This window comes from Bidens hawaiensis, unplaced genomic scaffold (genome assembly GCF_021521415.1).
Source record: "Bidens hawaiensis isolate Kalapana, Puna unplaced genomic scaffold, B.hawaiensis_p1.1 tig00013897_1, whole genome shotgun sequence".
Taxonomy (NCBI): Eukaryota; Viridiplantae; Streptophyta; class Magnoliopsida; order Asterales; family Asteraceae; genus Bidens; species Bidens hawaiensis.
In genome coordinates, this window is record NW_027492190.1 from 479,769 (window position 1) to 495,432 (window position 15,664).

At 37.7% G+C, this 15,664-nt stretch overlaps 1 protein-coding gene across 1 annotated transcript; it reads left to right on the top strand.

Moving 5' to 3' along the window:
* The first annotated feature begins 1,999 nt into the window (after positions 1-1,999).
* On the top strand, positions 2,000-3,104 carry LOC143545343 (F-box protein CPR1-like). Its single transcript, XM_077037252.1, has one exon. It carries the CDS (start codon positions 2,082-2,084, stop codon positions 3,102-3,104), a length of 1,023 nt encoding a protein of 340 aa, XP_076893367.1. The 5' UTR covers positions 2,000-2,081.
* The last annotated feature ends 12,560 nt before the right edge of the window (positions 3,105-15,664 follow it).

Below are 15,664 nucleotides of genomic sequence, written 5' to 3' on the forward strand. Positions count from 1 at the left end.
CCATAATGGTAAAATATATTCCTTGTTTCAAACTGACACATTGGCATGTCACATCAGATTTTAAACCAACTTTTAAAACTTTCATTTCTACTCCGGTGGGCAAAAAACAATCCTTGTTTCAAACCATCAACTCACCATGCATCCACCTCATTATCTAATTTTCCCTTTATTTAACTTTTAATCTATATTCATTTATATCTTTAAAAAGAAACACATAAAATTAATAAAAAAGTTCATTAAATCTATATATTAATTTCCTCCCTTGGTTAGAAAAATCAATTACTTTTTATCCCTATCTAATTATTTAGATTTTTAATAAATTTTAAAAAAAATATAATAATAATAATAATAATAATAATAAGAAGAAGATGTTCATCTCACCATTAAATCCCAACCCTTTATTTCTTATCACTACTCACCTCCTTCTCTTTTCTCACTCCTCACACACTCACCTCATATCTTCTTTCTTATCCACTCACCTCTCTCTCACAATTGTGTAAAGAAAATTTGAAAGTTGAAAAATGAAAATTAAAAAAGATGCGCTTAGATCTTAGAATATAGAATATGAAAAATAATTAGTGCATTTAGTTTATTAAAGTGGGATATGTTGTACAAGTTCAAAGCGTTTTGAGAATTCACAAACCATCTCTCTTCTCTCTCTTTTTCATTTGTCAAGCTCCAATGGTATCATTCAATGCATGGGTTTTGTTTGGAAATCGAACTGTGGTCACGTCAGACCATTGGAAGTGCTCTTATAAGACCATGTGTAGCCAAAACGCCTTACCCTTGAGCATTTTGCGTCATGTGGCATTCCGTCAGCAATCGAGAGTTTTGCAAAAAGTGGTCAAGTGTCAAAACGCCACAACTCTCCTACAATAATTATATATATTCCCCTCTAACTCCCCTCCTCACACACAATTTTATCAAAATTCATGTCATGATCACGTTTTGTGGGAAACGCTTAGCCCAAAATTCCAAGCCAAAGGGGGGGGGGGGGGTTTGCTCTCGACGTTTTCACCCCAAAACGTCACAACTTGACATGACTACGGATGATCTAAGGAGTAACCTAAACACATTCAAATTCTAGCGGAGATATGACAAACCGAAAATAGTTTTAAAAATTCAACTAAACTATAACATTATAATCAATGTGTACGTAATAATGAAACAAATATATTACACTAGATTTAATATCATAAACAATTACGTAGTAGAGAAAACAATATATAGTATTTTCTTATCGTAATTATTTATTATAGTGGTGTGCGTGGTGCGGTTCGGTGCGGTTTTTTTATTAAAACCGAACCAAAAATCAAACTTTCGGTTTTATGATTTTTTAAAACCATTCGGTTTCGGTTTTTTCGGTTTTTGGTTTTCGGTTTTTGGGTTCCGTTCGGTTTTGAATGCGGTTTTTTCGGTTTTGCTAGTCGAGCCAAAACTTTTTGGGCAAAAAACACTTAACCCAAGATATTGAAATCGAGCATGCCATTTTTTTTCTTTAAACTAATGATTAATAGAAAATTGAATATTTGGACCTAAAATATTAAAATATTAAAAGATAATAAAAGACATATTTTAAATTAAAATTCAAAATCAAAACCGAAAGTACCTATTATTGGTTTTTAATCATACTTGCAAACCAAATATATTTGTATTATCAATATGTTAAAATTAAACAAATATTCATCGGTAGATTTTGTTTTAATGATTATGGTTAAGATGTTATGGTTGTTTTGGTTCGGTTCTGTTTGTTCGATTCTTAACAAAATACAAAACCGAACCAAAACCTATATTTCGGTTTTTGCTAAAGTTCAAAACCGAGCCACCGGTTTCTATTTCGGTTTGGTTTTTTCGGTTCGGTTTTTTTGGTTTCATTGGTTTCGGTTCGGTTTTTTCGGTTTTGTGCACCCCCTAATTTATTATGTCTTCAACTGAACGAAGCAGCTTGGGCTTGGGCTAGGGCTTATAACATACAACATATTACATTACATTACATATATAGTTATATACATAACTTAATTGCCGTTTAAAAATAAACATAACCTAGCTCTCTTTTGATCGGTCTGTTTTGCAGCATTCTAATGGCAGAGCTTGCTTTTGACGTGGTTGAGCAGATACTGGTACGAATGGACGTTGAAGATGTAATCCGATGCATGAGCGTGTGTAAGTCATGGCTTTCTTTAATATCCACTCCACGTTTTGTTAAAGCTCACTTGAACCATAATATCAAGAGTGATCGTGACAACCAACAACTTGGCCATAGAAGGATCTGTCATTCTAATGATATGTTTGATATTTCCGACGACATAATTCTTATTGTTGGTTCTTGCAATGGCCTTGTATGTATTTCTCCTAGAGACGTTGAGATTGTAGTAACCAATCCTTTAACCAGGGAACAAAAGAAACTTCCAACACCGCCGTATCAGCCTCATATGTGTGTACTTGAAATGATCAGCCAAGAAGTATGTTATGGTTTCGGTTATGATCCGTGTGCAGATGATTACAAGGTTATAGCAGGGTTTAGGAAAAGACGTGATGATAGAAAGTGGACAACTTTTTATGCGTTCACTTTGAAATCAAATACTTGGAAAGTTATTAAAGACGTAAGGTATAGGAACATTCTTCAGTGTAAATCTGGTGTTTTGTGTGGCGGGGCGCTTCATAGGTTCATGAAGGATGCAAATAAGAAGAAAGTAATTATTTCTTTTGATTTATCTACAGAGGAATTTAAAGAAATTCCTCAACCAGATGCTCATGAACTTGAATGTGATATCAATTATTTTGAACTTGGTGTTTTAGAAGACTGTCTATGCATATGTTTGCGTTGGTTCTCTATGTATCCTATGAAGAAGTGGGTAATGAAAAACAACAAGTGGGAACTATATACTGACCATTGTCAGACCAAGTATGATGTTGTACACTTCATGCCGCTTAAGTTGGATTCTCAAAAGATGTGTAGTCTTGATGGTTGTATTCGTGTGCCCAGCGGACGAGCATATATTGATGAAAGTATATATGTCAAGAGCCTTGTATCTCCACATCTCCATGTTAATGATAATAATAATGATAATTATGAGGGACCATTGAGAAATGCCAAGGTTTGATGTAAATGTCCTTTTCTTTTAATAATACAAACACACACACACATATATGTATGTTGATGATAAATTGTCCTAATTCTATGTCTGTATATTCACGAAATGCAGCAAGGACAGGGGGATACTAAGAGTGTTAAAAGCGGAAACATACGAAAGAGGAAGAGAAATAGGAGCAAGACCGTCTATTTGTCTTGAAACTAAAAAAAAGCTTCCCGTATGAGTACAAATTTATTCCAGTATTAGCTAGCTGCTGCCTGCTGGTGGTTTTTATATTTTATTATCCCATAATAATTTCTGCAATCTCCATATTTGTTTTTTTTTTTTTTGTAATTCACACACTTATCTTATGCAGTATGCTAGACTTTCAATTTTCTTTTTTTGTTCAATTACTTTTTATGTATGTTGACATAATTTGGAAACTGGTACTGTTACTATGGTATACCAGATTAACTTTTTAATATTTGTATTTGATTTCTCCGGTCAAACCTTTATTTAATGATTTCATTTATATAGAAATTCTTCTTAATTAGTTTCTGTTGAGAACAGAAGAAATTGGGGTAGGCCTAAGGGAAATCCACATACAAAAAAGTAGTAAGAAAACTTGATGATTCAACTATGAAATTTTGAGTATTGTGGAAAATGACAACAGCTATATCATATATGAATTAATGAGGAAATTTACAGATTTCTTTTGTCACGACACACCTGCCTAGAGTTATCATGTGAGCTCTATTGTTGGTTCTTGTAATGGCCTCGTATGCGTTTTTCCCCTAGAGATTCTGTTATGCTTCTAGTAACCAATCCTACTACTTGAGAAGAGAAGAAACTGCAAATGCTGCGTAATATGTCCAATAAAGATATGATAAGGCGATTTATAATTTGGGGTTTTGGTTATGATTCATCTTCAGATGACTACAAGGTTATAGCAGGTTTCAGGGAAGGTTTTAATACAACGCGGGCACTTTTTCATGTGTTGATATTGAAATCAAATACTTGGAATGTTATTGGACAATTAGAGTGCCGGAGTATGGATGGTCAAACTGATATCTTATTTGATGGGGCACTTTACTGGTTCATGTCGTCTGATAAAAATTATAACAAGACATTAATTATATCTTTGGATTTATCTAGTGAGGAACTTAAAGAAATCCGACAACCAGATGATGATACTGATTATAAGACTAAGAATGGTTGTTATAACTTTTTAAAGCATAGACTGTCTATGCATACATTATCATTCCCCAATGCCAATGTCCGCTAAGAAATGGGTAATGAAAAACAAATGGGAACTATATATTGATCGTGAGCAGAGCAAGTATGATGTTGCACACTGCTTGACCAAAGTGACTGATTCACAAAGGACAAGGGGTTATGCCTATAGTTTCAGCAATTATTATGGACATTATGATGGTCTTCGCACGTCATTCAGTTGGCACTATATTTGTGCTAGTATATTTGTCAAGGGCCTTGTATCTCCGCATCCCCATGTTGATAATACTTATGAGGGACCAAACATAGCAAGGTTCCATCTAAGCATCTTTTCTTTTTTTACACACACACAAGAATTCTCAGTCTTCACCTGAAAAACAAGAATGATGTTGATTCACATGCAAAAGTTGGATTATGAAAGTAATCTTCATAAATCTAATAAAATTATTAAAAGAAAAAAAAACATTCCTATCCAATGAGAAAAGAAAAACGTGGCGATGAAAATAGAGGTGACAATTTTGACCTGCTAATAAACATGGATCGATTAAGGTTATTTTTTTTTTTGAGAAAATTACCCAAATAGTCAAACGTAACCAATTTTCTTACAAAATAGGGATTAAATATCTGTCCAACCAATATAGGGATACCCAATAGAAGTTTCACACATAAACTCCTTGGGCACCTCTAGGCACCACGTGAGCGCAACTTTTAATTCTTCCTTGCAATATTAGTTGGTACAACCTCACGATGACATGTGCCACTGCTTTTCTACCCAACTCTTTACCTAAATTTGAACAAGGAGGCTACAGACTTGCCTCCATCGCCTAGGTTGTATTGTGCCCGACTGGTTAGGTTGCAATGCTCACCATTGCCTAGGCTATAAAGATACCAAGACAAACCCCGAAGTTCAATTCCTTAGATTATCCGTAATGGGGCGCGAGTTTGGGCGAATTGGGGCGAGAAGAAGGGGGTCCACCGCCCAGCATGTGTGTGTGTTTTGTGTGTTTATATTATTATTATATATAGGGGAGGGTTATCCAAAAAATAAATAGTTTCCTAGGAAGACTAGGAATAAATTATAGCCATTGGATCATGTTAATCAATGGTTGAGATTTAAAATTACCAATAACCGACATAGTTTCCTAGAATTACTCTTTCATCTTTATAACCGTCATAGTTTCCTAGAATTGTTCTTTAGGATATTGGTTTTTAATACTCCCAACTTTCACCCGTTAGCTGATAACACTCCCAACTTTCGCTTTGTTACCCACCACTCCCAACTTTCACTTTATTTTCTTGTACCACTCCTCGTCTAACGAAACAGGGACAGATAATGTCATTTAAATTAGTTGAGGGGTGAAGAAAATTTAAACAGTTTAACTTATTTATAAAAAGACAAAAGTACCCTTACTTTTAATAAATAACATTTTTTAATATTTTGTTTATAAGTATGAATATTTATTGTGGGACCCACCACTAGCCATCTTCCCCCTTCTCTTCTAAAACCCTAATTTCACAACCACCTCTCGTTCTTCACCTAAAAATCAACCAGACCTCGGTAATGAAAGGAACTTCATCATCTTCTTCTCCGAGGGTTTTCATTCAAACCACTAATTCGCAACTGAAACGATGCCAAAATGGATCCAAAGCCTTCCCTTCTATCGGAACGTGTAACAAAAACGACACAATTCAAATTTAGTATCCAAAAAAAACTCTCTAATGCTTACTCAAATCTTATCTTCGTTTCTTAACAATCCACACGTCTTCGATGCTTCTCGATTTCTGTTCCCCTCGATATCAAAGGGAAAGAAAGAAAAGAATCACCACCGCCCTTTCTATACCTTCCGACCACAACCATTTTCCTCCTCCGCAGACGCCGTAAAGATGTTGCCGGAAGTCTAGTGACGATGTTCTGGGGAGAATTTCTTCACCGATGAGATTAGTTGTTGCAGCCACACCATTCCGTGATGTCATTTCGGTTTTTAATGGTGTTATCTTCAAGTGGAGGCGGTCTTTGTGTCTGCCATAAACTTTCCGTCGAGAGCCTTTAAAGGCTTCAAAGTCTCCTTAGTCATTAGGTATATGAAATTAAGTTTTAATTCTTACACATCATTTTCAATTGTATATTAGTTTATTTATGTTTTTATATATTGACTTTTTTAATATTAGAGATAGTGGTATCTAGATTTTTTTTCGCCCCTCAACTAATTTAAATGACATTTTATGTCCAAAACACTAATGAAGTTAGTATTCTATTAGACGGGGAGTGGTACAAGAAAGTAGGGGGAAAGTTGGGAGTAGTGGATGACAAATCAAAAGTTGTGAGTATTATCAACCAATGGGTAAAAGTTGGGAGTATTAAAAACCAATATCCCTTATTCTTTCACCATCATTTGTAATGCCAAATGTCAAAAATTTGTTGGTTCTTACCATTCCTAGAAAACTTCTTATTCTTATTTGAACATTTCTCTCTCTCTCTCTCTCTCTCTCTCTCTATATATATATATATATATATATATATATATTACTATTTGTAGCCCCTACACCATTATACCCCAAAAACAAAAACTCATCCTTTGCTGACTGGGCACCACATGACGCAAAACGCCCCAATTTGTAGCCCTTCCACTACACATAGCCTTACACATAGCCTTATTGTTAGAGAGCTGGCTTATCCTTATATAAACATTGAAATCAAATATTTTGAAAGTTATCTTGAGAACTGTAAGTATATGTGTATTGTATCACCCTCTAATTCATTAGTGGGCCGTTCGAGTCAAAAGGTTCATTATTGGGTTATAACTTGTCTTTACCTTCATTATGAGGAGTAATCAAGACACTTTCAAATTCTAGCGGAGTTGCGGCACACAGAAACTAGTTTTAAAAATTCAACTAAACTATAACATTATAAGGGCGAGGTTACTTTACAATAACTGCTTAACGTATGATAAGTACGCGAATCACGCTCAAAAGTAAAAACAAAAACGCCAAAGGAAAAAATACTAAAACGCTCAGCCGAACACTAAAACGCTATAAAAACGGTTTTCGTGAAGAAAAGTAAAAATTGATCGATTAAGGGTCTAAAACTGTTTATTTCGGTGAACCAATGATTAATTGGATATGTATTGGCGATTTCTAGATCTTGTGATGTGGTTTCTTTTGGGTTTCAACGGTGGTTCGGAACGGAACGGTCATAACAATTTTACCCGTTTTAAATATTAGATCCGTTTAAATAAATATTAATCATATTAATATATAAAACGAACCAAAAACGCAGCGGAAATAAATGATTAAAGCGAACCGGAAACCCGAACTCGGATCCGGTTACAACATATACGAGCACGATAATAAATTAATCAACCATAGATCTAGTTTAGAAGTTTATACCTCGGTTGTAGAAACCGGGTGAGACACCGAGAGGCAACGAACTGAGCTAGAGAGAGACACACAAGGAAACCAAGATCTTCGGCGACTCAGCGGCGGCGGCGGACGGTGGCTATGAGGTGCGGACAGCAGCAGTCATGTTTGGCAGTAGCTTGGGACAACAACAGAGGTGTTGGGCAGCTGCAACTGGCCGGAAAACTGAAGGTGGCGGAGCTCCGGCGACAGTAAGGGTCGGCAGAGGTGGTCCGGCGGCTGTGGGTGGCTGCTAGGGTTTAAATATATTATTATATTAACTATAAACAATAATTAGTTTATATATTAATAGATTAGGGTAACCCAATCTTAAAACCCATTGGGCTTTTAGCCCAAATGCCAACTAAAGCCATGTCCACTAAAAAGTCCTTGACTAACCATGTCTAGCCCACTTAACGATTAAGTAGGCTCGGTGTTCGTTATACTCGGTGTAACTCTTACCGGGTCACAATCGGGTCGGTCCGCGTTGACTTGACCCGAACCGACCATAATATCCAACAGTCTCCCACTTGGACGAATTTGGGTCAAGTATCACAACGCTAACACTTAGAGGCGTTCTAGCTACACATAAATGTCCCCAACCGATTATGACATTTTTAAATCCATAACCAAAATATCTTGGAATACCTTATTGCAAGATAATGAATTTATAGTAATCGTTGTCATTTATCCTTTGTGTATAAGACATCAATTGAACAATGAGACATGGATCAAATCAATCTCATATAGTGTTCAATTATTGTAGTTCTCGATATAGAGTCAAAGTGGTCCAATCAAACACACAGTAAGTTTGGGTGAGGCCTCACACTTTACCAGGTTGAATCAACGAGGGCGTCAATATGTCTAACTGTTACATTTTAATGTAAGAGTACAGAATCCCATCTTGACTACATACAACTCCCACTAAACTTTAGAACATTCCCAATCAATGCCTTTATGGCTGGTAGTCACGTAACAGCGGTTAACATGATCAAAGAATATTCCTCGGTAAACGAAAGTTCCAATATGTATCTCAGGTCTAAGGATACTAAATGAGCATACTAATATCAAAACATGTTATGATCAAGATCCATGAAGATGATTTGATGCGAGTTACATCCAACGTCATTCATAATGAGGTCTGTGAGTTTGGAAGTTAACTGCTTGAGTCCAAAGTCAGAATAGTCTTAATTCAGAATCGTTCCCACGAGTCTGACCGACTACGGATAATTTAGAATACAATATTCACGGATTAAACGTATTAAAAAGAACACAGTTGTATTATTCAACGTTTGCATTTAACCATTAAATCAAAAGTGAACTGAAAAGTACAACCGTTTAAATGTTCATACATCCAAATACTAAACCAAAATAAATCACTAGCAAATCTAAGCCCGATAGGATCTCTATGCTGATCATGCTTGTCCTGAGTCATCGGCTTAGTGAACGGGTCAGCTAGATTTTGATCTGTGTCAACTTTGCTTATCACGATGTCACCTCGTTCCAATATTTCCCGAATAAGATGGAACTTCCTCAAAATGTGCTTGGTTCTATGATGAGACCTTGGCTCTTTGGCTTGAGCAATAGCACCTGTGTTATCACAGAACACCTCGATTGGTTTGCGAATACTCGGAACCACGTCGAGATCGGTGATGAACTTCTTCATCCAAGCAGCCTCCTTAGCAGCATCTGATGCAGGTATATATTCTGATTCGGTGGTAGAATCCGCCACTACATTCTGCATGGAGCTCTTCCAATAAATAGCTCCTCCATTGAGAGTGAAAACGAAACCCGGCTGTGAGTGAGAATCATCTCGGTCAGTCTGGAAGCTAGCATCAGTGTAACACCTTACAGTGAGTTCCTCTTCGACTCCCCCAAACACCAAGAACATATCTTTGGTCCTATTCAAGTACCTCAGAATGTTCTTCACAGCAGTCCAATGGGCGATTCCAGGACTCTGTTGAAAACGACTGGTCATGCTCAGGGCATACGAGATGTCAGGTCTATTACATAACATAGCATACATGATAGAGCCAACTGCAGAAGCATATGGAATTGCTTGCATACGCTTAGATTCAATGTCCGTTGCCGGAGATTACGATTTGCTCAACACGGTTCATTTAGCCATTGGAACAGCTCCTTTCATGGAGTTTTTAATTGAGAAGCGTGCCATTACTTTGTCTATGTAAGTACTTTGACTTAGCCCTAGAATCCGCTTAGATCTATCTCTATAGATCTTTATTCCCAGAATATAAGCGGCTTCTCCAAGATCTTTCATTGCAAAACAAGATTCCAACCAGTGCTTAACTTCCTTAAGCATAGGAATGTTATTTCCAATGATCAGTATATCATCCACATACAATATGAGGAATGATATAGTGCTCCCACTAGCCTTTCTGTAAACACAAGGCTCATCTTCATTTTTGACAAAACCAAACTCTTTGATTTTCTCATCAAAGTGAAGATTCCAGCTTCGAGATGCTTGCTTAAGTCCATAAATGGACTTATTCAATTTGCAAACCCTATTAGGATATTTTGGATCGACAAAACCTTCAGGCTGAACCATATAGACATCTTCAGAAAGATGTCCATTAAGGAAAGCAGTTTTGACATCCATTTGCCATATCTCATAGTCATAATATGCAGCAATGGCAAGTAATATCCTTATTGACTTAGTCATAGCAACGGGCGAGAAGGTTTCATCGTAGTCAACACCTTGAGTTTGAGTAAAACCTTTCGCGACTAGCCGTGCCTTATAGGTTTGTACATTTCCATGCATTTCGGTTTTTCTCTTGAAAATCCATTTGCTCCCTACTGCCCGACTATCGGGGGTAGCTCAACCAAGTTCCAAACTTGATTGTCCTGCATGGATTGCATCTCGGCGTTCATGGCATCTTGCCATTTCTCGGATTCCGGATCTAAGATAGCAGATTTGTAGTTAGTAGGCTCTTTGCCAGCCTCGGCTACTAATAAGACTTCGGGACCATCTAGATGCCATAAGTATCTAGAATTTGGTACGGGAGTCCTACTACTTCTGCGAACGCTCGTGTTCATGTCTAATGTATCAGCAACAACAACTTGTTGATCAGACGCTCCAACTTTCTCAGCGGTTGTTTGTGGTTCTTGAATTTCTTCAAGATCGACAATGTTATCTCCAGTTCCTCGATTGAGAAATTTCTTCTCAAGAAAGTGGCATTTCCTCTTTATAGAAATCGTATTTGTATCAGGATGAAAGAATAATAACCGCTTTGGTTATAGTATCCGATGAAAAAACTTTTACGCCGCAGGGATCAAGTTTGTCATCAGACTCACTTGAGATGTAAGCATCACATCCCCATACTCTAAGGTAAGACAATTTGGGCTTTTTTCCCTTGTGCCATATCTTATATGGGGTTTTGTCTATCTTCTTAGTTGGAGCTAGATTGACAATGCGGGCGACGGTCATAAGGGCATAACCCCAAAAGGAGTGAGGCAAGTTAGTTCTACACATCATCGATTGTAACAACGTGAAAATTTCGAGTTCAAAATATCAACTTTCCAAAGTCTAGGGACTAAAATTGCCAAATTCCAAAGTTGAGGATCTAATTTGTAAAATCTGATTTCCCTGACCCATCGCGGTACGCGACAGGTCAGAAGAGACTCCCATCGTGTACCGCGATGGGGAGTCTGACACAGTGTGACACGTGTGCCACGTGGCACACGGTGGCACTATGTGCTGCCACGTGGATCGGTGGCTGCCACGTGTCGACACGTGGCATACCTACCCTCTGCGTCATCAACCCTACGTCGCGGTACGCGACGTGGTGCCCAAAGGACCCATCGCGGTACGCGATGGGATCCAAAATATTGTCTATATATAGCGGCCATGGGCAGCTCATTTCTGCACACCAACATTGCTCACATATCTCACTACTCTCTCTCTAGCCTTACCTCGATAAGCGTGCCATATTTCATCATTAAGCGTGCCCCGATCCCTCGATTGTGTAACGACGTTTCCTTGGAGTTTGTGCCACCCGCCACCCACATTCAAGCAAAGGTGTTGTTATAATGGCGAAAGATCTCGTAAAGCGTGTCGATGAATATTAAAGATTTGGCGTTCCTCGATTCGAGAAGATTGAAGCGGCGTTGGAGTGCTCTAAAGTCCCTAGAGTTTCTATATGCCACTAAGGTTAGGCGTTATGATGAATTCAATATAATTTAATATTATATTAAAGGCTTAAGTCTTAAGTCGAGGACATACTCGACACCTCGATAAAAGAAAAGAAAAGAAAACATAACAAAGAAATGAATGAAAGAATAGATATTGAATAATGTGATAACATATATATGTGTGTAAGTATATATGTAAATATTCTTTGTTATGAAATATTATTTAATGAATAAAGAGTATTCTTAAATAATAAAAGAAAAATATTACGTTTCTTTGAGAAGAAGAAACGTCCGGTTTTTGAATATAAACTAAAGGTTTATAATATACTTTTAAACTAAAGGTTTTCAAGTAAATAAGAATTGAACTAAAGGTTCAATCGAGGATTGAGATATAAGACTAAAGGTCTTAAGCCGGATCGTGTATCCGACTAACAAATATTTATACTCGTACTATAGGTGCGAGATAAAGAAAGGGAAAGACCCTTGGACGGTGAGTGAAGCCGATCCTAAAGAGACAAGGTGAATACGCCCCCAAACTTTTACTTATTTAAAATGAGTCAGACATGTTATTTGAAATTGTTTACAAGGAACTATATGTTCCTAAAACCGTTATAAATAAAGGGTATAAACCTAGCCCTCAGGCTGTGGTATACGTATGTCTGGATCCTTACATAGGTGGTACTATGCGATGTGTGGGCATGATTGCACCACCCTTGGTCGTAGGATGCTCTCCTGCAGGGAGTACAACCTTATGTGTATATTTACGGGTACTTAACTAAGTCGGACGCTGCGGTGTTTGCTGAGGTGACCTAGCGTAGAGGCTCATATTTATAATGTGTTATTTAACTTTGTTATTCCTAAGCCACGTTGGGCCGAGACAGGCGTAGTCTTGAGGGGTAATAAAGTATAAGAAATATTTTTGCGTCAGCGTGTTCACCAGCATTCGTTGCTGACGTATTTTCTTACATTTTGCAGGTGAACAAAGTTAGAGCTTGGAAAAGACGAAGTACTAATATCCGATGGCTCGGATTCTTTTTGTATAAATTTAACATGGTGGTTTGTAAACAAAAACAAATAATCTTTTGTTAACTTAAACGGATGCTTATAATTCCGTCTTTTGAATATATCTAAATGTTACACTTTTAATCCTTGTAGTTTTATAAGTCTTCCGCAAATTAAAGTAACTCTGATTTATTACAAACAAGATACCAAACTATTGTGTCACACTCCTAGGCCCTAGATGGGGGTGTGACATCGATCGAACCATGTTTAGCAAAGTTCGATTTCTCCTCTCGCTCACGCCATTATGTTGGGGTGTGCCAGGTGGAGTGAGCTGTGAAACAATTCCATGCTCTTTTAGATGAGTGATGAACTCTGAGCTGAGATACTCTCCACCTCGATCTGATCGAAGCATTTTAATGGTTTTACCAAGTTGTTTTTCCACTTCGTTTTGAAACTCTTTGAACCTTTCAAAAGTTTCGTGCTTGTCTTTCATAAGATACACATAAGCGTATCGAATATAATCATCGATAAAGGAAACGAAGTATCTTTCATGGTTTCTAGTCATGGTTCTGAAAGGTCCACAAACATCAGAATGTATGAGTCCTAACAGATCATTTGCTCGTTCACTTTTATGAGTGAAGGAGTCTTTGGCGAGTTTGCCAGCTAAGCAAGATTCGCAATCATCAAACGAGTCCGGTCCTGTGGATTCAATAATCCCTTCGGATTGGAGTCTTTTAACTCTTGCCTTGATTATGTGGCAAAGTCGGCAATGCCATAGAAAAGTATCATTGATGCTAGTCTTGATACGTTTTGAAAGATGATATACGTTATTATCTGGTTGAACATCAATCTCATAAATACCATTTCGAGGTTTAGCCTCAAAATAAAAGATATCGTTTAAGTAAGCAGAAATAGCCATGCCATTAAAAACGTACTTAAAACCTTGTTCAAGCAACAATGAAAATTAAATGATGTTTCTGGTCAAACCAGGAGCATACAAACAATTATTCAAAGGAAAAACTAGGTCAGATGGACATGTAAAATGAAAAACTCCAGTTGCCAGAACTGGTACTCTCTTCCCATCTCCAACGATGAGTTCCATGCTGCCTTTATTCAGTTTCTTCCACTTCTCAGGCTCCTGCAAGACATTAACAATGTGGAAACCACATCCGGTATCAAATACCTATGTGTTGCTAGAGACAGTGAAAAGTTCAATAACGTATCTGGAAATACCTCGAGAAGTGCCTTCACCATTGGCCTTCTTCTTTGCTATCTCAGCTAGATGCTCAGGGCAGTTACGCATCCAGTGCCCCATCTTGTTGCACTTGAAGCACTGGCGCTCCTCAGGAGTCGGCCGTGGTGCCTTTGCAACTTTCTTGTTAGTGTTGGTGGCAGATTTGGCAGCAACAGTAACTTTCTTCTTGCCTTTTCCCTTATAACCCTGATTCTTGGGTTTAGGCTTCTTTACACCAGCGGATCGGATCATCAGAACTTGATTGGTCCTAGAAGGAACGCTCATCTCAGCCGTTTTGAGCATGTTGTGCAGCTCCGGCACTGTCTTTACCCAGCCGTTCATGTTGAAATTCATTACGAACGGGTCGTAACAGCTGGGGAGAGAGTTGAGGATGAAATCCGATGCCATTTCATCGGGCAGGGGATAATCAAGCTTCTTAAGCTGATTGATGTGCCCCTTCATCTTAAGAACATGTGCACTGACGGGAGACCCTTCTACCATCTTGCAACTAATTAGTTGTTTCATGGGATCGAACCATTCCTGACGGTCTTGTTTCTGGAACATGCCCTTGAGTTGTTCCAGCATCTCATAGGCACCAAAGTCTTCTAAGCCCTTAGCGAGCTCAGAAGTCATGGTGGCTAGCATAATACAGGAGACATAGCCGAGTCATCCCTATGCTTGTCAAGAGCTTTTCGAGTAGCGGCTGTGTTGTTTTCAGGCTCGGATGGAACAAGTCCATCGAGAACATACAGGCGCTTAGCCATGGTGAGAACGAGTCTCAAGTTGCGGTGCCATTCGATAAAGTTGGTACCGTTCAGTTTATCCTTCTCAAGGATAGACTTAAGGGCGTAGGGTGAGTTTTCGTTTGATGACATCTGATTAAAAAGCAAAAGTAAATTTAATTAGTATTTTTGATGTAGTAGTCCTATTATTAATGACCCAATAACATTAATGAAATAGGAGTATAAGAATCTGACTTCCAGTTATTAAAGGCAGCTGTAGCACACAACATTAATATGTGGCTAGGCAGACTGACAATGATTGTCAATTATGAATAGAGCACAACTCTCGGTTATGAAGCCTTTAGAGACAATGATTGTCTGTATAGATACGTTTAGCCTCATCTTTACGCACTTTAAGTCTCCAGACAGCTGTAGCATGTAACAAGAGAGTAAAGTAATAGTTGTCCTAGTACAGTGACGTGTGAAAGGGCCGGATGTGTCAACGAAGCGCTTTCACCTTGATGGAATAGGCTAGAAAACAAGTGCGGTGCTTTAGCTCCAAACACTCGAAATTTCGCAGTATGCCTCAAGTGTGACTTGTAGAAGGATTGGCATAAACTATTGGTTTTAAATTGGGATTAATTTTATAATTACCAAATAGAATTCAAATTTTACTGTATTTATTATCGGGACAAAATGATGAACTCTTTCATCTCTCAGGACGCTTAGTTTTAAATAACCTATTAAAAACTAAGTTTGTCATGATACGGCTAACCAATTTTAAGTTAATAGAAAACTATTAAGTTATAAGTTTTGGAAATCAAAACTTTTTTAATTTGCAAAACAAATAGGTT

Bases quoted from the DNA above. Each gene is read 5' to 3' on its own strand.
- LOC143545343 (XM_077037252.1), top strand. From the start codon at position 2,082: ATGGCAGAGCTTGCTTTTGACGTGGTTGAGCAGATACTGGTACGAATG.